General features: G+C 37.7%; 3 protein-coding genes across 4 annotated transcripts in view; 2 read left to right on the forward strand and 1 right to left on the reverse strand.

Moving 5' to 3' along the window:
* Positions 1-478, reverse strand: part of LOC107672995 (josephin-2-like) — a 3,483-nt gene extending 3,005 nt beyond the window's left edge. The window contains exons 1-2 of one of the 2 annotated variants that reach the window (XM_016466395.1): positions 266-478; positions 31-159 (exon numbers count right to left, since the gene is read on the reverse strand). In XM_016466395.1, the coding sequence (XP_016321881.1) occupies positions 31-152 (122 nt within the window). In that variant the 5' untranslated portion in view covers positions 153-159; positions 266-478. The remainder of the gene's footprint in view (positions 1-30; positions 160-265) is intronic. The other variant, XM_016466394.1, reaches the window with a different exon arrangement.
* A 1,564-nt stretch (positions 479-2,042) lies between these two features.
* LOC107673048 (ubiquitin-conjugating enzyme E2 S) lies at positions 2,043-9,518 on the forward strand. The gene is made up of 4 exons (XM_016466483.1): positions 2,043-2,579; positions 3,068-3,215; positions 3,302-3,492; positions 8,005-9,518. Exons 1-4 carry the CDS (start codon positions 2,577-2,579, stop codon positions 8,350-8,352), a joined length of 690 nt encoding a protein of 229 aa, XP_016321969.1. The 5' UTR covers positions 2,043-2,576; the 3' UTR covers positions 8,353-9,518.
* A 2,065-nt stretch (positions 9,519-11,583) lies between these two features.
* LOC107673009 (protein shisa-7-like) overlaps positions 11,584-21,385 on the forward strand; it is a 29,928-nt gene continuing 20,126 nt past the window's right edge. The window contains exons 1-3 of the mRNA XM_016466410.1: positions 11,584-12,272; positions 18,271-20,557; positions 20,650-20,801. Coding sequence (XP_016321896.1) covers positions 19,824-20,557; positions 20,650-20,801 — 886 coding nt within the window. The 5' untranslated portion in view covers positions 11,584-12,272; positions 18,271-19,823. The remainder of the gene's footprint in view (positions 12,273-18,270; positions 20,558-20,649; positions 20,802-21,385) is intronic.

The following is a 21,385-nucleotide window of genomic DNA, read 5'->3' on the forward strand; positions in this document are numbered from 1 at the left end:
TGTGTATATATATATATACGAGACGCTCACCGCTTGCAGATGTCATCTGCTGTCGCCTTGGTAAAAACTCTCTCTTGAAGCACGTTGTTCAAGGCATGGATGGCGCACAGCTCCAGTCTCTGTTTCTCATGAAACACCTCGCCCTCGCTCATCCTCACCCTGCCATCACAAGTACATTCAGCCCATTGATTAACATTTCAGTACACCCAAGAACAAATAATGTATTGACAGCAAATGCCTGAAAACATCATAATCATCAACATACCTTCTGGAAGACAGAATCCGCAGTGCAATGATTTATCCACAGTAAGAAAACAAATACTGCTTAGACGTGCCGTGACACTAATCTTTATTGTTCTAGTACACCTGCCGTGGTGATAACTCAATCTACAAGGATCTCTGAAAAGAGAGAGTACGTTGTTTCTGTTTCTTGTCTGTGAGGATCGGCCGTAAGTTGTGTTGTTGTTGTTGCGTTGAGGTAACGCCCCGTGCGGTCATCCAGGACACATGTGAGCTCCACATGGGGCGCTATAATAATCAAAATCCTCTTGTGTACAAGTGATATAATTTTTTATTCCAATACCAGTGGGACAGGGAAATTAATATATTATGAAATATTTATCATTGGTTTGGAAGTTCTATAAAGAACGAAACTTGATTCCTGGCTCTAAACAGTACTGTAATTATATGATATTTTGTGTAAATGTAAAAGATTATTTAAGCATATTATATTATTATTATTATTATTATAAAACATTATATCATAAAACAGAGACTAGTTTGCCTAGTTTATTATGCACGCATGCACCTCTTACATGTTCTTAGTTTTTGTTGTATAATTTAACTAGTTATACATTTTTTTATTTGTAAGATTATATTTTGTGAACACAGCCTGCAAGCTTTTTTACTACTAAAAAAATGTAAACCTAAAATATATGCAACAAACATCATTAGCGCAAACTTAAACAACGAAGCGTAACTTAGCTTTAGGATTGGAGTACCATCTAGCGGTCGTTAAGTAGTACAACAAACACTTTTATTATCCGATCGTTTTGTGGGTTCAGTCAGTGTCAGATTTGTTTTCAGTGACACTCATTTAGCGGGCTTGCCTTAATTAAATCAGTAATGACGACCTAAATGACGGATTAAGGGATAAAACAACTAGTTTTAACTCATGTTATAGTGAAAGAAATGCATAAGCCTATGACTAACTGATAACGTAAATGATCAATATCAAGCATGTATGACTTTTATGTTTTATATGATACATTTACTATTTTAATTTACAGTGTATTTTATAAAAGTATGTAATTATTATTATCATGAATAATAATAATACAAATAATGATAAATACAAGCAAATAGCCAATAAAACAATTGGTTGCTTTGCACTATTTTCATTTGTTTTCTACACAGCAACACTGCAAATGCTTTGGCAATACAAATGTAAAAACAACAACAATAACAATACTACTACTGCTACTACTAATAATAATAATAAACAGGGATCTTCAGAGGGTCTCGAAACTCTTTTGGCCTTTGGGTTGTCAGTACAGATTTTACTGGCATGGAGGTCTTTATAGAAAACAACAGCAAAAGAACCTATGTGGCTAATGCTTTGGCCTATCACAGATTCTAATATCACAGGAAACAGTTGCTATGAGTAAATCTATGACCATAAGATTCACAACACAAGTTATTTTAAATATAAGAGATGGCTCATCGTAACGGGCTAGATTTACAAATGATTTAGATTCAACAAAACGTAGCCTATTACTTTGAATAAAGAACATCGCAGAGTGACACTAAACGCTTCCAAGAAAGTCTGTCATTGGATCATGGATTGAAACAACATTTGTCTCTGCCTTTGGGAGGGCATGAGTTATTCAAACGCACCTATTGCCAAAGAGCATTTTTCGCATTCTCAACTTTCTCTGGTCCGTGAGGCTTCCAAGGGCTTCTACGTCAGCTTAACCCAAGCTTCTGATTGGCTAGAGGGATTTAATTGATGAGCACGTACAGGGCTTCTCAGACTCTGATTGGTTAAACCTCTTTCGAACTGCTTCTTAGACGAATTGTATTTTTGTTCCTGTGTCAAAAAGACAGCTAGCTGATAACAAGCTACAGGAGCTGTCTGTGGCTGTTAGCTATCGAGCAAACCGACTTTATCAGACGAAACTGACAACATATTGGACTTTAAAACCGTTAGACGGCACGTTTCATCTGAGGACCACATCGGATAGCAGTTTCACAAGGGAAAGCTCTGGAGAATAGCTAGCTAGCTTACATTGCTCAGCAAGCCCACCGCTAGCTTAGCCTTGTTTGGTAGTAACACTAGCAAGTCGACCGACACTACAGTGAGAAATTGGGTTTGATAATTTGTAAATTCTTTACACGTCTTAATATATTTTGCAGTCTTGATTGATTGCAACTTTTAGATTCGTTATCAGTGGTTTCCGTCGGTCTCGTTGTGGATCACCGGATCGGTCTCGTCGGCCGGTTGGGTAGCAGTTTTAGCCAAGTTTTCTCATTTGAGATAAATTTGCTGGCTATCAGAAAACCCCACACAGCTGGAAATGGTACGTTTGATTTGAAATCGATGAACGATACTTCAAACTGTTTGGTTAATATAAGAAAATAGGTTTTCTCTTTATTCTCATTATTTATTTTTGCAGTTTAGTTCGTATATTATTAGACGGTACAAGCTGTAACTTATTGATTTACGACTAAAACTTTATCGTTCACATATAGCTGATTTCATTTCTTCCTCCTTTTTGTCTTTAATTTGTATCTTTTCACTGTCTTGAGCTAATACAACAGATTATACTGCTTTGGTGTTAAACTAGCAGTCACGTGCCATTCGCTGAGTAATTTAACTTTGTTGCTGAAAATAAGTGTGTATTTTCAGGATTGTTGCTTTCCCAAAACTGCCACGAAACGAGACAAATATATTGATTTTTAGTAGTCTTTTTTTGTCAAGAACGTGTGCAGGTTTATCAGCAAATGTCAGTTTGTAGCAATTAATGCTGTACATGCTTGACACTTTTTAATTTATTTATTTTTGGAGAATTCAAACGTGGAGAACTTGCCGCCTCAAGTGTTGAGACTCGTCTATAAAGAGGTTTCCGCCTTGGCAGCAGACCCTCCGGAGGGGATCAAAATCTACCCCAGTGAAGAGGACATCACAGAGCTGCACACTGCCATTGAGGGCCCAGGTTAGCAGTGCATATTATTAGTTGTTTCGCCTTTCTTTTAAGGACCATGATTTAACAATTTACCCTTTTCTCCTGTTTCACAACAGAAGGAACTCCATATGCGGGAGGGGTATTCCGGATGCGTTTGGTCCTTGGGAAGGATTTTCCTGCTGCACCTCCCAGAGGCTATTTCCTCACGAAGATTTTCCATCCTAATGTTGGGCACAAGGGTGAGATCTGTGTCAATGTACTGAGAAGAGACTGGAAGGCAGAGCTGGGCCTGAGACATGTATTGCTAGTAAGTAGCATTTTACTCTTTCCTGTGAAACCTAGATTAAAATGCCTAAATATACAAGCATTTATAGAGTTTTTTTTTTGTTGAGTGTCATTAATGTAAAACACTAAATCAACTGTTGTATTTGAAATGTTGTTTTAGTGGAGTAATTGAATAACCAATGACAAAGCAGAATCCCAGTAAAAGAGATTCATCTTAAAGGCAAATGTATTCTATGACTTATATACAGGCATATGAATATTTGTATATTTAATTGTCTGTATTTTAATTTATTTGTCATCATAGCAACTCTATGAATTCTATTTGAATGATTTTACTCCATTAGCCTATACATTTTAAAGAGAAGCGAAGATATCTACTATTTACATAACTGATGGAATTACTACCTCATAAATTACAATAAGGATTTAAATTAAAAATAATAATAATTCTAGTAACGACTTGCCACTTGGGGTTTCTGTGCCAATTCTGATGGAGCATTTTACCCCAAGAGTCTGCTTTATTTATTATTTTCCCCCTTCGAAATCATATATATTAGTGCTGTCAAATTAGCGTGTTAACGCAGGTGATGATTTTTTTCAGTTTAACACGTTAAAAATATTTAACGCAATTAAAGGGGTCCTATTATGCTCTTTTACAAAGTCTTGATTTTGTTTTGGGGGTGTACTAGAACATGCTCTCATGCTTGGTGGTTCGAAAAACACATTATTTTTCACATAATTTACAGTATTAAAATACCTTTCTCTCCAGCCTGGCACAAACGGCTCAATTAGTTCCGGCTTTGATGAAGGTCCGCCTTCCGAAAAACAAAATGTGTTGTGATTGGTTAGCTGTCCCAGTGCGTTGTGATTGGCGAACAGCTTAGATGGTGTTTCAGTACTGCCCCGCCCCTTGCTCCGGCTTTCAGCAAAAGCTTTTGGCGAATCCGGCACTACTCCCTCGTGTTGTGGAAGCTGTCCTCAGTGAAATGCGCAGCACACAATAGCAAATTGGGGTTATGATGCTCAGGAACAGAGTTAAAAAGTAAATTGCAACCATTGTTTCCTGACATCCGCTTTCGGAAGCCCAAACAAAGACGTTTGGGCACGGAGGTGAAAAAAACAGCGTTTCAGGCGGTCGCACACCAGACGAGAAGCACAGCGTAGCGCCACGTCTTTAAAATCCAAATACATTATTTTCTATGAGTGTAGGCACACCGGTGGCGCCGTTCGGCATCTGTCCGCGGTGCCCAGCTACGTCGTGTTATACTTGTAAGAATTGTTCTAGACATGCCGAAAATTTGACGCTACAACCAGGGGTGTGAAGTAACCAATTACAAAAACTCACGTTATAGTAATTAAGTAGTTTTTATCAGTAATTGTACTGTTTTGAGTAGTTTAAATATTGTGTACTTTTACTTTTACTTGAGTACATTTTAAGTGATGTATCGGTACTTTTACTCCGCTATTTTCCTCCGTTTGTGGTCGTTACATGCTTATTTTAATTTTATTTTTATCCATCAACGTGATTGGACTGTTCCGCTTGACATGGTCCCTACACAGTGTCCATTGCTCCCTACTCCCTGAGCAGGGGAAATCCGTTGAAGTTTACTTCACTTCGGAATATTCATTTACAGATTTGCGCTGCGCCGCTGCCTGCAGCGTCTTCACACACAAACGAAACTTACTAGAGAAGCGTGAAGTGGGACATAATATACCTCTGTAAATAAATACAATTTAAATTCACTTCTCGCACACTTAAATGCCCTTTGTATGTAACATATACGCTCCCTTCAAACTGGAATCATGGAGGAATATCCGGTAATGTCCACTTCGCAGGGCGCTTACAGTCAAATATAACAAACGTATGAAGCAATAAGAGAAACATACAAAATGTGCAGAGCGGGGGTACGCGAGGACTGGAATTGAGAACCGCTGTTCTAGACATGCCAAAAATTTGACGCTACAACACAGCAGCTCTTCTTCATTTTCTCTGATGCAGTAACTCTGCAGCAGCACTTCTTCGTCGTCGTCTCGTCTGATGCACTCACTCAACCAAGCGTTCTAACCACAACCTCGCCCCTCCTCACCCCCCAACCATTCGAATCTCCGTAGGCGGGAATTATTTGTAATGAAATTCTAATGAGCCGCTTTGTGATATCACAAAGCCCGGAAAACAAACGCTGTAGTCCAAACGAGCCATTCGTTGTAGTTCTTGAAAAGGGATTTTTAAAAAACTAAATATCTCCCTTTGGAGTGGACTTTGAGATTTGTAACTTTCTAGATCTTTTTAATGCCCAAACATACACACTACACACAGACTAAAATTAAAAAGTGAAAAAGCATAATAGGACCACTTTAATGCAGGGGCGGAGCTAGGGTTGGCTCACAATTGCTACTTCTCTCTCCTTTTTTTTTTCTTGACAAGAATTGCATTTATTTAGACACGGAAATGTCTTTATGACCACATCAAACGGGAGACTTTCAGACGCGCACTCCAACTTCACTTCAGTGCAAGTCAAACGAGCGTGAAATAAAAGGTACAGGTGATGAGGGAGCTTCAGTAGAACAACAGTGAACTGCGGGTCGGATGAGATGTTATTAGGCCATATGTCAGTAAAAAGTGATTTATTTATTTTTTTTTAATTTCCCCGTCCTGTCAGCTGTGCTCATAGCACGTGCTCTTCAGTTGCATGTACAAATGCGGCGGCACGCACTGTAGCCTGTATCAAAGCACGAAAGAAACTATGAGCATGCAATGTTGTAGTTATGTCGTCAGTTAAGTTATGAAGTTACCAAAAAGGCAATTAAAGCTGCCTTAAAACTGTGCATGCATGTTAGTATTTGTTATACGAGTTACATTTAAGAACATGTCTCTGAAATGGTTTTCAAAAATGTCCTGGAACACCCCAGCACTGTCTCCCTCATCTAACACACATGATTTAACTCGTCAGTTCATTAGAGACTTTAAGACCTGAAGTGGGTCAGAAAAGGTAAAGAGTTGAAAGAAAATACTATGCATGTCAAATCCTGTCATGTTCGGCAGCAGCAGCTCTTAAAGCAGCTAAAATAACCTAATAACCAGCTGCTGTCATGTCTGTTAATCAAAGAACAAAAGAAGAAGAAAAAAAAAAGAGGAAATCAATAGCTTTAAGGATTAATCTTTATTTAAATTAGAATTTAGTGTTTGATAACTTTATTCGGTTTCTGTATATTTCCTGCTTTCTAAAGGGCACAGGTAGCTAAATATGACATTTATTATGATGGGTTTATATGAAGATTGTTTTAAGTTCACTTAAATTAGAAGTTACTTTTTAAAGTCTAATAAATGTTAAAATTGATAGCTCTCAATAATACTGTAATGTTGAATGGCTATAGTCCATGGTTAAATATTAGGGGGAAAAACAATTTTATAGACACATCAGTAGTATCGGTATAAGTGATACTGGCCTTCAGTCATAAAAAAAAAGATGCCATTAAACAAATATACTGTCTTTATGTTGTTTGTACATTCATTTGAAGATTGAATGTGAAATTATTGCAGTATAAAAGTATATTTAACAATTTTAATGTTAGATGGGATTAATCGCGATTCATTTCAGAAAAAAAATGTATGGTTAATTAGTATTTTTTTTCACTTAAATTAGAAGTTATTTTTTTAAATGTTCAAATTGATTTTTCTCAATTATACTGTAATGTTGAATGGCTATAGTCAATGGTTAAATATTAGGGGAAAAAACGTATTTCACAGAGACATCAGTAGTGTTGGTATCAGTGATACTTGCCTTCGGTCATAAAAAAGATGCCATTAAACAAATATTAAAAGTATACTGTCTGTGTTGTTTGTACATTAATTTGAAGATTGAATGTGAAATTATTGCAGTATAAAAGTATATTTAACAATTTTAATGTTAGATGGGATTAATCGCGATTCATTTCAGAAAAAAAATGTATGGTTAATTAGTATTTTTTTTTAATTGATTGACAGCACATATATATATATATATATATATATATATAAATATTAAATTTGACTCTACAAATCTAAAAACATTGTCCACAAATTTTGCAATAACAAATGGACACAAAAAACTTTGATAAATATAAAACGATACAATATCAGTGATTACTTTATATATGGCACTATTATAAACCTTATTTCAGTTTATAGCAGATGTCCCATTGTATTTAAATATTTTAAATGTATTTGGAAATATTTGTTGGTTTTGCTTTTGTCTTGTTCTTCATAGCTTACCCCACATTCCCCTGCAGTTTTTGTTTAATGTGGTTGTATCAAACTTTGAATCTCATGGCTGGTGTAAATGTATTAAAAAAAATTATTGACATAAGATTAGCTGTATTGTACAACGGTGACCACACTTTCAGCCAAGTCTAGATGTGGACATAGAAATGAAAGTTTTGTGACCATCAGATCTTTGATTAAAACATTCTGAGCTTCCAAAATAGTACCCTTTCTTCAGCACTGTATTATGTAACTCATTTATCATCCACACCCTTCTAATTCTTTCTTTTACAGACCATCAAGTGCCTTCTGATCCATCCTAACCCAGAGTCGGCTCTGAACGAAGAGGCTGGGAGGTTACTTTTGGAGGACTATAAGGAGTATGCATCCCGTGCTCACCTTCTTACAGAGATCCATGCTATGGGAGGCACGTCAGGGGCCCTTCAAGAGCCCGCTGATGGACCCCAACCCAAGAAGCATGCAGGAGACCCAAACAAACGTGTAGCCGGGGCTGGTTTGCCAACAAATGGTGTTGCCACCAACAATTTAAGTAACAGCAGCTCCAGCGGCACAAGCAGTAGCAATACTAATATAGTTGCAAAGAAGAAAACAGATAAAAAACGAGCTCTGAGGAGGCTATAAAAGAGAATGAGTCTGTGCTTTTTGTGTACATATAAATATTGATGTGTGCAGAACACCTTTTCTCCTCCTCAAACGGTCTTTCCATTTTTAGGATAGCACATTCATTTTGGCATGCTCCTACCAGATCACTCCTCTCATTTTTGTTCCCTTGTCTCTTTCAACTTATTCTCAGGACTTGAACTGTCCTTGTGACAGTTCTCTCTTTGTTCCGTTCACAAAAGGGGTTTTCATCTGTGTTTCAGAGTATGAAAACAGTAGTAAAAGTTTTGACAAAGTTCATTTGTGGCCTCGACAATTATATCATGACCATAAGCAGGATTTTGGTGTACTGTCTGCAGAGAATTTATAATATTTAGATTGCAGGTGTGATGGGACAGTTACTGTAATTCTGTCCTACTGTAGTACACTGTACTGTTTTTCTGGGGTTTAATGAAGAATAGTACATTGCACAGGATATGATCGTTGTGTGTGTTTGTGGTGAAAGATACAAGATCAGGAATAACAGACGGAGTTCAAATGTGGTCTGAATATTACTCGTATGAATATTACTTTTTTGTTTGTTTTAATGTTTTTTTTTTTGTTGTGAGTGCATATTTGTGTGGTATTATTTTTATAGTTTTTACTAAATTTGTCTTCATTTCTATTTTGTAGTTCACTTTTCAAAAGGCCTTTTTCCATTTTTTTTAAGTGAATGGCTACATTTACCTGACACTGACGCTTGAGATTGAGTCCTTAAAGCCTTTGGGTCAGTTGGGGTAGAGCATTGGGGCTAATAGTTCATCATGAAATATGAGCCAGAAGTGGTGTTCAGTGTCGTCTTTGAAATTAAGTAGTTTGGTTATACTTTTCAATAAGAACATTTACTCCTTTTTATATGACACGGCTGCAATTTTCTCTGGCTCTCTTGATCTCTCAATCAAAAGGCTGTTAAGGAATCTCTGGTAGTCTGTTGTTGCCCATTGTTACATTATATGGGGCCTTCAGTTCCCAAAGATCCTCTCTAACAAAGTGATATGAACTTTGGACAAGATGCGTTTGCAGAAACAGTTTGCGAACATATTTAAAAGTTTGTGGATAAACTATAGGGCATTTTGTGGCCATTTAAGTTATTTAAATTAATAAGAAATAAATAAATGTTTGAGAGCAGTTCGATTTTTCCTTTTATTTATTAAAGAAAAACTGTATTAGTCTATATTTGTTGTGGTCCTTTCTGTGTTTTTTGGACAGTTGAAACTGGGCAAGGACATTAGGTTATCAGGAGTTATCTTCGACATTATTGTGTGTTGGGAAATAATTTGATTTTTTTTTTTTTTTTTTCATTTTCTTTTTTTAAATTAATTTAACAGTTAGGAATAGTTTACCCAGAAATGAAAATGTACTCCTCCTCAGGCCATCCAAGATATGAGTTTATTTTTTCAAACGGATTTCTTCTGAACAGATTTTGAGAAATTTAACATTATATCACTTGCTCATCAATGGTTAATGTGGAGTGAATGGGTGCCATCGGAATGAAAGTCCAAATAGGTGATAAAAACACAATCCAAACGGTGAAAAAGCTGTGTATGTAATATATTCATTATTAAGACTCAAACTTAAAATCATTGCTTCTGGCTAAAATATGCGTTCTCTATCCATAACGTTGCTTTCTCCAGTTAAAGTAGTCTCGTCTGAATTGGGAGAGAAAAATGCACTGTTTACAAGTGAAAATGGTTCTAGACATATTGTGGATTATTTTGATGCTTTTATCAGCTATTTGGACTCTCATTCTGAGGCCACCCATTCACTGTAGAGGATCCATTGGTGAGCAAGTGATGATAAAATGCTACATATCTCCAAATCTGTTCCGATGAGGGAAAAAAACAAACAAAAAACCTCATCTACATCTTGGATGGCCTGAAGGGGAGAACATTTTCAGCAAGTTTTCATGTATGGGTGAGCTCTTCTTTTAAGTGTTTTGTAGAACTGTACATGTTCTCTAAATGGTCTGTATTTACATCTGCCCAGTTAGACTCATTGGAGTCTTACAGTTCAGGCTGCTTTCACCTAGCATTCAGCAATATTTGCTTTTGAAACGTTGTGTGATGATGGAGACCTGCAGATGGTTAAAAACAAGCTGTTCAGTGTGTTTCGCCCCTTGAAACATTTTATGCCATACTCAGGTTTTTCCCCATATTCAGAGAGCGCATTGCGGGCTGTAATTTGTGCGGGTTATGAACGAATGATCGGTTCTCGTCTCAGGTTGCCTGAGCGGCCGAAACAGCGGCCGACCAACCTGTATAGGAATAGCTAAGTGCACACCGGCTAATTGCTGTCTGTAGGAAGGAAAGCCGATGAGGGGGAAGATATGAGCCTGAAGTACATATACAATAATCGAAAAATTTCGAAGCGTTTTTTTTTAATTAATGAAGCTTCAAATCTCTGTGGGTTGCACAATAGGCCTAAACTAGTCTGCAAAACGGCTCGCCCCTTTCACCTGTGAGAATCACAGTTTCAAGAAAAACAAATGAATTGCTCTACTAGCACAGAGTGGTTAAATATTTCATGCCCTCGGTGGATTATGTGCTGTGCGGTGAGTGTGTGATTGCATCGCTCTCCATGGGGCTGAAATGGCGAAGGACGGCTGTCGATTAGCCAGAGGCGCCGGTTGAGGTTCAGCACTTGGCTGCATGTATCTGTATCTGTGTCGCCTCAGATGATATGTGATTATTAACCCGAGCTCATTTGTTTGATGATAGAGTAGGTGCAGATTAATTAAGATAAATATTTATCGACGATTTAATCAAGCATTCAGTTGCCTAGATGATTAATCTTAGATAACTAAGGACTTCTTGTAACTAATACAAGTTGTATTGCAAAGAAGAGTAGGCTATTTTAAGCAGGCGGGAATCAGATTAACAGTTTGAATAAATGCAAATCTTTATGTAGATGTACATCGTGCAGTACTTAATTCATTAGACATGTTTATTTTGTAAGTATTTATGTGAATGTTAGGCTTTTGCCATAGGATGTGCCAAAGAATAGGCAACGGCTGTCATCATGCAGGTTTGCCTATTTTTTTATTTTTGCATTCTTTTATTTGCATTTTGTTTGCTAAACCCCTCACTGCCGCATTTTGCCAACGCTACACGTCTTTATTTCGATGCCTTACAGTTTTTTGCAACCCATTCTTGTGTTCTTTAAGGGTAGGGAATCAAGATTATTAGTCACAAACAAAATGACATCGTTGCCATGGCAACCGATCAGTGTGTCTCCCCTCAACACACACACACCGTATTGCTTAGCCAGCCATAATCGTGGCAAGGATGAGAAGTAGTTTGAGAAACGAAACACTTGAAGCGGTCGGGAATCAACGTATCAAACCATCACAAACACCGTCTCGCGAAACCAATAAACGCACTATTCAGCGGAGCGGACCTCTGTGAGAACACCCGTCTCATTCCACCGGTGTTTCGTGACAGGGTCGGAATGTTCTTGTGTGCACACTTTGCAGGCGGCGTCGATTAACGGCAACGTTAAAGAACAACAGAGAAAAAAATGCATGGCGTCGGTGCCGTCCGTTATTCTGGGCGTTAATACAAATATACGAGGGATTTAGGAGAAGGTTATCTCACCTGGAATACTTTCACAGTACATAACGTTAACACGCAAATAAGTTGTGCACGATCTGTTGCCTATCGCTAAAAACCGTTGCTTTATCTGTAGTACGAACATGGAAAAAACCGGCGTAGGTGAGAGAAAAACCTGGAAAGATATTAGTGACTATAACTGGTGTTTTGTTACCAAAAGACGAGACTACCAGCAGTAGGAAAGTGCTGCAACAGTTTGTGGAAATAACAGAATTTCTCAGCCATCGTCGTCGCTCAGGGTTGAATGAGATGTGAGACTGGGGGTGTCGTGAGGAGCAGCAGCATTCAGTACAGGTAAGTCGCTCAAGTTGAACTATATTTCTGCAAGTCATCTAATTGTCTGATCAAACGTTCACGCGCTTATGTTTGGTTCTGTAAGTTTCATGATTTGCGCTGGGGGGGGGGGAACACAAATGTTAGACTAGTTCGACATGCTTATGTCACATTTGATGTTTTCAATCAATTGCAAGCGACCGGAGGAAGATGTTCACACATATGTAAGTGTAAGGTGGCTCCATATCACCCTCCGTGCAAACATGCATTCACGCCTACGCAGACGGCCATTCATTGCTCTCGCGCTGTTTGTCATGTCCACCTACTCACCCGCGTGCGAATTACAGGTCCACAATCCGCAAGAGACACGTCGATATAAAATAGTTTCACCTCCAGCTATCAGACATGTATCAAACCCTGTTATTATTGGGGAATATGACTGTAGCGACAGCAACAAAAGTCCGATTTGTTTGGTGGGTTGCGCAGAGGACTTTTCGTACGGTGTGTCTCTCTACAGGTATGAAGTTGGGTGATTTGTTATTTATTTATTTTGTTAGCTTATGTTATGCTAAATTGACAGAATTAACGGAACACACCCTGGTGGCATTATTTGGGCCTACACATAGGCTACCAACTTATAAATAATTCTGCGTAATTTTTTTTTATTAACGATGGTTCCAATATAGGCCCTGCCAAATAGAGTTGCAGAAGTCTTGCCAAATAGAGTTCAGTAATGAGGTGAAACTTAAAAAGTAAAGAAGACCTGAGATCCCATGTCGATCATTTAAATGACTGTACATTCATGCAACAACATTTGTTGTCAAGTATGATTTGTATATTCAAACTGGTTTCATTATTCCAGCTTATGAATAAAGACAGAGAAATGAAATTTGCTGTCAAGAGGCACCAAGCAGAATTTGTGCTTGTCAAATGGCACATTTTGCTGCTTTGCAACACATTTTATAGATGTTTTATTTTTTGGGGGGGCTGCACGTATGACAGAAGCTTTAGTCACTCTCATTCTGTCCTATGTGATATTACTCATCTCATTCCTTTAGATCTAAACATGGTCCATGATGCACACAAAGTGGCTTTTTTTGTCTTTCACTTCTCATTGCATTCATTTGACAGCCCAGCCCTTTCCAGAACAAGGCGCTGCATTTGATAAATATACATTTTTAAAATGATTTTATATTATAGATGCATAGGCTTTAGGACTAATGGACTGCTAAAGTCAAGTCCACGAATAGCCTGGAGTGTCACAGGGGTACGAAGGAAAAGGGTAAACTATTTGTCATTCACGAGAACAGCAGGTTTAGAGGGGAGAAGAAGGTCTATTCATCCTATCTATCATTCTCTTTCTCCTTCTCTCCTTCTATACAAGTCTGAACTACTGCAGTGCTATTCTGAGAGAGAGTGAGCTGCCTCAACCCACGCACTGAATATCACAGAGAGAAAGAGAGAGAGGGAAATGGAGGGATGGAGTTAAAGAGAAGTCAAGAGAACATCCAAAACAGACATGTTTTGCAACAGTAATACAATGAAATAGAAGGCGAATAGCACGATTTCCTAAAATCTGATTAAAAGCAGATGAATTGTCCGTGATTCCTTTGTCAATTCACATTCTAGAAACTGTTTTCTGAATGCGCCACATCTTCAGTGTCACATCTCTTAGAAGTCGCCCACAGTGCCTTGCTGATTGTGTGCTGTGTTCAGGAAAAGCTAATCCAGTTTGCAGAAGCGCATACTGTTTCACATAGATGAGAAGGTGTCAAAATTGGCCTACGCTATATATATTATAGATATGCAAATGAGAGGTTACTGTTTTTAATGTTATGGGCTGTTCTTAGGTTCACTCCTGTGAAAACTGTAAATGGCCCATATGAATCACTCAAAGTCACACCTGTTCAGATCGGCGTTCCGTGTCTAAAATGTCTTCTGTCATTGCTTAGTGCATAGAACTTCTCACAGGTGTGCACAAAATACAATGGCGAAAAAAGGAAACACATTCTTCCCACGTAGGTCGGTTGTTGCGCTGTATGTGTAATTATGAAAGCATTATCAGCAGCTGTCATTAAGAGAGGTGTTGAATCCATTTTGCAGCATTCGTCAAGTTCCCAGCATTACATAAATAAAAGAATATAGTCTGACCAAATCATTTTCTTGTACTGAAATGTTGTATAATATTTCACGGTTATTATATGATCACGGTTATAGAATATATATGAATATATGTAGAATATATGATCAAATTCAGTCATGGCTAATTTGACATTAAAACATTTTGCCACACATCTTTCAAATTTATTGTCCCTTAATAACATAATATAATATAATATAATACACTGAAAAACAATAGTGTGGAAACAGTTTTCTTATAAACTGCTAGTAAATTTCACAAACAATTACAAAGAAATGTCAAGTAGCACACTGAATTAAATGTGAAATTGTGAAGTATAGAAAAAATAATAATTGTATACATAATTGAATCAATATATAATATAAATGGTATTTTCTTTTAAATCATACTACAATAATCATTGTTTTATTTAAAAACTAAAAAACATTTATAGTGTATATAATATAATATAATATAATATAATATATTATTATATAATATATTTTTATACATTATTTGAATTGCTTGTATCCAGATTTATGGTCTTAATATTATGTTAATTACTTTCAAAATATTTAAAAGAATGATTCGCCAATATATTTGTTGTTTAGCATTTTAATTATTTAATAGTTTTTCTTTTTCATATTTTTGAAAAATTGAGCCTACCAGTATTCCTATGTATTTTGAAATAAAACCTAAAATTTTTTTGTTAGTATTTTCCTGTAAATCATACACAAATAAATAATGTTTTATTTACAACTTTTTTTTTTTTTTACAGTGTGCCTTAGCACTGCTTGTACACATTTATGGTTTTCATATTATTGTCATGACTTTCAAAATATTTCAAAGAATAGTTAGCCAATATTTTTATATTTATTTAGCATTTAAATGTAATAGCTATTTAATAGCTTTTTTTTGAGCCTGTGTACTTACTGTATTTTCTGTGTATTTCTATCCCTATGTATTTTAGAATATATATTAGGGCTGTGCGATATTGAAGAAAAATGCGATATGCGATAACTCATTAAATAATGTGATATTCGTTAACTCGAGCATTACGTAAAAATGTCATTTTAACATGAGTTTAGGAACTGAATAATAAAAAGGAAAAATAAAACACTGCGTAGTATTTACTCTTTGAATTCAATATGCACTGATTCTTATTTAAGCTACAAAAGTTATTTAGGTAAGAGCAGTGAGTGATTTTCTCTTTGTCTTTTGTTCATGGCCCCAAATATTGCAAGCTGTAGCGATATGCATATTGCAATATGTACATTTGCGATATTTCGATAATTTCGGTATATTGCACAGCCCTAAAATATATATTTTTTATTTCTAAAATCAGTCAATATTCCTTAGTTCACTACTTTAGCTGATGTGCAGAACCAGCTTGATGCCACAACGCCAATGTAGACGTGATGCATAGCCACTATAGCTAAGATGAGAGCGCAGCCTGCAGCAGAGACACAAGTATATCTTCCTGGCCAATGCTGTATTTCCTGCAGATTTTTATGTGGCTCCTCTCTGTGCAGTTTTCCTTAGAGATATCTGTGCCTCATTACATCAAAGACGTGCTGTTGGTGTCTCTTATGGCATTAACTTGTTGATCTGTGACAACAGATTTCCTATACTCTCTCTTTCGGAGGACTATATACATTTTCTGCACAGTGCATTTTTGCGGATTTAGTACGCGTTAGTATTCCTGTGTGAGCCAGCAATACTGTCTGCATGTGTTGCAGTCTTCATGTTTGGCATTAGCACTGTATGTTCCCGGTGTTGTGTATTGTGTGTACTGTGTGTGTATGCGTGTTAGTAAGTGGTGTCACTGAACGCTCTCCATGCTCTTCCACCCACACACTGCACTCCCACATACACACACACACACGCACACACAAACACAAACACAAACACAAACACACGGAGGACTATACGCATTTTTGATACCTGTAAAAAGTGCAGTTTGTTAGCCAGCATACTGTCTGCATGTGTTGCAGTCTCTACGTTTGGTGTTAGCACTGTATGTTCCCGGTGTTGTGCATTGTGTACACTGTGTGCGTATGTGTGTTAGTAAGTGGTGTCACTGAACGCTCTCCATTCTCTTCCACCCACACACTGCACTCCCACATACACACACACAAACACACAAAGCACCTCTCCTCTGTCATACCTCTGGCTCTGTGCACTTCTGCTATGCTGTGCTCATATTTAAATCTCTACCCTGCATTTATCTCCCTTTTCTTTTGTACTTTACCCAACCTTCTTTTATCTGCTCGACGGTTTTCCCCAGGCCCCTACAATTGTGAAAAATAAAGCATATAGGTATTGATTACAGAATAATATTTAGCACAACACTGTCTCTTTCACTTCCTCACAAACATTCTGACACATAGACCTACAGTGTCAGGAAAGCAGCATCTCTCTCTCTCTCTCTCTCTCTCTCTCTCTCTTTCTCGCTTACCCCCTCCTTCATGTCATGCATCATGCTATGCTCTCTGAAAAGGACTGATCACTATTTGTTCAGATCATTGCTACTATTCACTTCTTTCAATGCTTCTGATTCATAGTGACTTGTTGTAACACATTAGACAAACGGTCATCACATCAGCTCTTCTTTTCTTTCTCAGCGTCATGAGCTGGAATCTGCAGCTGTACTGCACATACTTTGTACAAATGTTAGATTTAAGTAAATACAGATTTACAGGATACATATTAAAGTAATCCATCTTGCTTGCATCTAAATGTAGGTATTAAATCTATATATAAATGTTAAATATATATTTACTCTGAGTATATTACTGTAGTTAAGTGTGTTTTTCAAGAATCAGCACTCAATACTGTACTTCACTACATTTCAGTGCTTAATATCTTACTTTTTACTTCATCACACTGCAGAAAACATGCCATTCATTGTTATTTCGATGTAAAGAAATTGCTTGCTTTCCGAAACATGGTAATGAGGTCCGATTCATGATGAATCGTTCTTCTGAGCCAATTCTTTTTTTTTTCTTCAAAGAACCTTTTTAAACTGGTTCACAAATTGCAAGGAACAATTAATTCCTTAATCTGGAATGATCCAATTGCAATGATTTTGAAATCTCACCGGTGGGAACAACTCGCAGTATATACAGTATACATATGTTGACATAGAGAAACATAAAGTTTGAGACTTTCTATTTTGTTTTTTTAAATATTTGAAGAACCGGAACTAATATGATCATCAGAGCATGTGTGTCGATGATTTTATAGATAGGGTGAAAGCAAGTTAGCTATTGTAATGATGAGTTTTGCTTCTTGTTTATTGCAAATGGAAATCATATTTAGGTTTTACACAACTATACAATGTTTATTTAATAAAACAATCAGTTTATAGGCGAGTTGAGTTCATGTTAATGCTTAAAAGTCATTTCATTGTCATATTTTGCAGTTGTTTTCATTTGTTTCACACACTTCTCAGTAACTTGGATTGATATTGAAAGTTTAATATTTTGATTGTGTGCAGCAATTTCTTTAAAAAAATGAATGTTTGCTTATTTGCAGATATGCATATTTAATGTCTGCATTCACTAATATTTCTTATGGACAAGCGCTGGCTAGTTAATGCATGGTCATGAATAAACAATTTTATTTGTAGATATAATGTGTATAGACATACAGTCCAACCCCATGAAAATGTCTTTTGTGTGGAATTCTGTGGATTTTATATTGATGCATTAGTTGCTGCATACCTTATTTGCCTGTCACATGCCATATGTGTCACAATGTAAATAGTAGGCTGCCATGCAGATGACAAGCTAACTATGATCTTTCAAAAACTTTCACAGATGTGTGTGTGTGTGTGTGTGTGTGTGTGTGTGTGTGTGTGCGCATGTAGGATGTAACATCAGCGTTCATTTTTTTCAGAGGCACATCGCTTGATAACTGAACACTTCATAACTGCCAGCAGATTCCAAGATCAACCCTGCAAAATAGTGAGGAAACAGCCATGTCTACACCATGGGATTTTAAACCATTTCACCAAGAGCTTCAGCAAACCGTTTCAAAAGTTTCTCGGTCTCAATGAAAACTAGGCTTATCTTAAGCAAATCTGTTGAGTGAACCTTAAGAAACTGGAAAGCGACTTGAAGGTTTACACAGTCACTCTCCTTGGAAATTTCTATTGTGAAGACAGTCAGCCTTGAAAACGTTTTACGTCTTTTCTGCCATCATCAGTTTATTTTTTAATTTTTTTGAGTGTGTCTGTGTCAACGGTTTATTATATATTCTGAATACACACCTTAAATGCATGTAGCTAGGATAACCATTTTATATTCAATGTGACAGATGACTCAATTCATATCTGATTTCTTTTAACTATTTTAAATTTGCACACAGGATTATCCATTTGGTAATTCTTCACATGCTGAATGAGGAAGCGCACATTAATTTTAGTTCAGTAATGTAAAGACGATGAATGAGATACTGAACAAAATCAAAATGATTCCTCACCATACTGCCCTCAAACCCTCAAAGGAGTTCAACATTCTGAGTAGTCCTGTTAACACGTAAACAAGTGCAGTAGAACAAGATTAATTTCTGAGTTGTTGTTTTTTTTCACCAAGTGTATGAAAATTGTTTATACTAGTTAATAATAGTAATCATTCAGGGAGCATTACAGGTCAGGGAAATCTGCTTAAAGACTAAGTGCCATTGCTGAACGAAAAGAGTGCCCAAATAAAAAAATAAAATAAAATTGTGATAAGCAAAATATTAGTTTACATTTTAAAGTTGTTTACAGTTGCCCCTTTCTCTTAAACAAAACTTTCATCCTGATAAGTGCCAAGACAGGGAATTAAACCTAAACACATTTATTGTATACAGTATACTACAACATAATTGCCTTCATGTGTCAAGAAAACACTAGATATTAAAGTAATAGAAGGACAGTAACGAGAAGCCATTTTGTTTGCCTGTGGATATCTGAAAATGTATATTTTGGAAGAAAGCCACAAAAGGGAACATTTGCCTTGTTAATACGTTCAAAACTGACAATTTATTAAATAGTCTTTAATTTCCTGTTTAAACAAGAACTAGTCAATTGTATGTTGCCTGCACAGAATATTGTCAGCGTTTGGATTGTTTTACATATTGTTCAGATTCTCCAGCTATACGTTGGACGGAAGCACTGCATGATGAGAGAATATGTGTAGCTCACCTTGAAGCTGAAAGCACATCAAAATAGTTATTTTTCTCTCACGCCGTTTTGGAGTGTGACCGTTCACAGCGCACACTTTTAACAGACTTTGAGAACAGATTTTTCTTTGAAGACTGTTTTGATATAGACTCAGATTTCATACGTCGGAGGGCTGCTACAAGAATATTTTACAAACAGCGCAAAGCAGGCTGTTTTTACAAAATTCAGCATTGTGCAGTGGGTTGAGTCAGCGAGAGAAAATAGCAGCATTAGTCATGTAAAGATGGTGTCCACCTTGGAAGCTCGAGTGCGTGTCACCATTCTCTTCCTGCTAATCGCTGTCCCACTTAACGCTTCCTCGGCGAGCGTCCCGGGCCCCACCAGAAACACACCAAATGGGCCTATCATCATTACACCGATGCCCAACCCCAGATCTCAGGGTAGGGGCTTTCTGTACCCCCTTTCTAAAAACGGTGGGGGTATGCGAGGGAAGTCCATGAATCGTCGGCCAAAGCAGCCAGCTGGGGCGGCAGAAATGCCCCTCAGGCCGCTGCCTCAGATAATGCTGCCAAAGAATGTAACGACTGATGCACTGAAGGCCCCTTTTGGAGCGGCGCAGGTAGCTCCGCCTCCTCGCAAGCTGGTGGAAGTGGACGTGTGTCGGGGTTATTATGATGTCATGGGACAGTATGACCTCACCTTTAACTGCTCCAAGGATGACTTCATCTACTGCTGCGGGACCTGCCATTACCGATTTTGTTGTGCGGACCGCACTCGAAGGCTGGACCAGAACATCTGCCAAAACTACCATTCCCCTGTGTGGGCCAATACGGCCCCCCCTGCGACCAGGCCCCCGCTGCCTGCCCACCCGGACCTCAGCCATATCGAACAAAGCAACAACACCGTCTACGTCATCGGTGGAGTCATCTCGTTTACAGTGGCGGTGGCAGTGGCTATTAAAGTGGCGTTTCACAAGGCATCACGGCAGCCTAGGAACAGAGAACTCAACATGCCCAGGTGAGAGTTCATGCATCTCGATCAAAAAGGACTTCTGATCTACCTAAAATTGTATTTTCTTGACTAATCATTTCTATATCCTTTCCTGTCAGGGCTCTTGTGGAAATGTTGCGTCACCAGTCGAGTCCAGTTCAAGAGGGAGATAGAAACAACAGTGTTGCCTTGGGAACTGGAGGAGGAGAGGGGACGCTTGGACGACCCCCAAAAAATCTCTATCCAACGCTACAGAGTAAAGATAACCGACGTGAGTGGAAAACTTCATAATCTCCATATGTAGGGGAGATGCCCCCTTTAAGAACAGTGTACATTTAATTTAGCAAGATGAGTTTAGCATGTTTAATGGGGTCATATGACGCAATTTCATGTTTTCCTTTCTCTTTGGAGTGTTACAAGCTGTTTGTGCATAGATAAGATCCCTAAAGTTGCAAAGACTAAAGTCTCAAACCTACAACACTGTTCCAGAACACTTCAACCCAAATATTCAGATGTGTGCAGCGCATTTTACGTAGGGCTGTTTCCTGAACCTGGGAGAGTAGCCTACAATGCCGTCTATGCACAAAGGTTGTTTCAATAGACCAATTTAGAGTAGACGTCACAGTTACGTCACTTGCAGCTGAGCTATCTCTCCCGGGTTTTCTGCAGCCATGATGCGCGCGCATCCTGAATGTTTACAAACCGATAATTGGTTTATAAAGTGGGGCAATTCCAACTTTGCAAGGACAATCTGGCGCTAATGACTCATAGCCTGTAAATACATTTTCATATTTAAAGAATTTGCCACTGATGATTCAAACGCGAGTTTTGAGCAGTGTAGAGTAGCGCTTGTTG

This window comes from Sinocyclocheilus anshuiensis, unplaced genomic scaffold (assembly GCF_001515605.1).
Source record: "Sinocyclocheilus anshuiensis isolate Anshui unplaced genomic scaffold, SAMN03320099.WGS_v1.1 scaffold248, whole genome shotgun sequence".
NCBI lineage: Eukaryota > Metazoa > Chordata > Actinopteri > Cypriniformes > Cyprinidae > Sinocyclocheilus > Sinocyclocheilus anshuiensis.

Bases quoted from the DNA above. Each gene is read 5' to 3' on its own strand.
- LOC107673048 (XM_016466483.1), top strand. The intron at 3,216-3,301 runs GTTAGCAGTGCA...GTTTCACAACAG, and splicing joins CACTGCCATTGAGGGCCCAG to AAGGAACTCCATATGCGGGA. The intron at 3,493-8,004 runs GTAAGTAGCATT...TTTCTTTTACAG, and splicing joins GCCTGAGACATGTATTGCTA to ACCATCAAGTGCCTTCTGAT.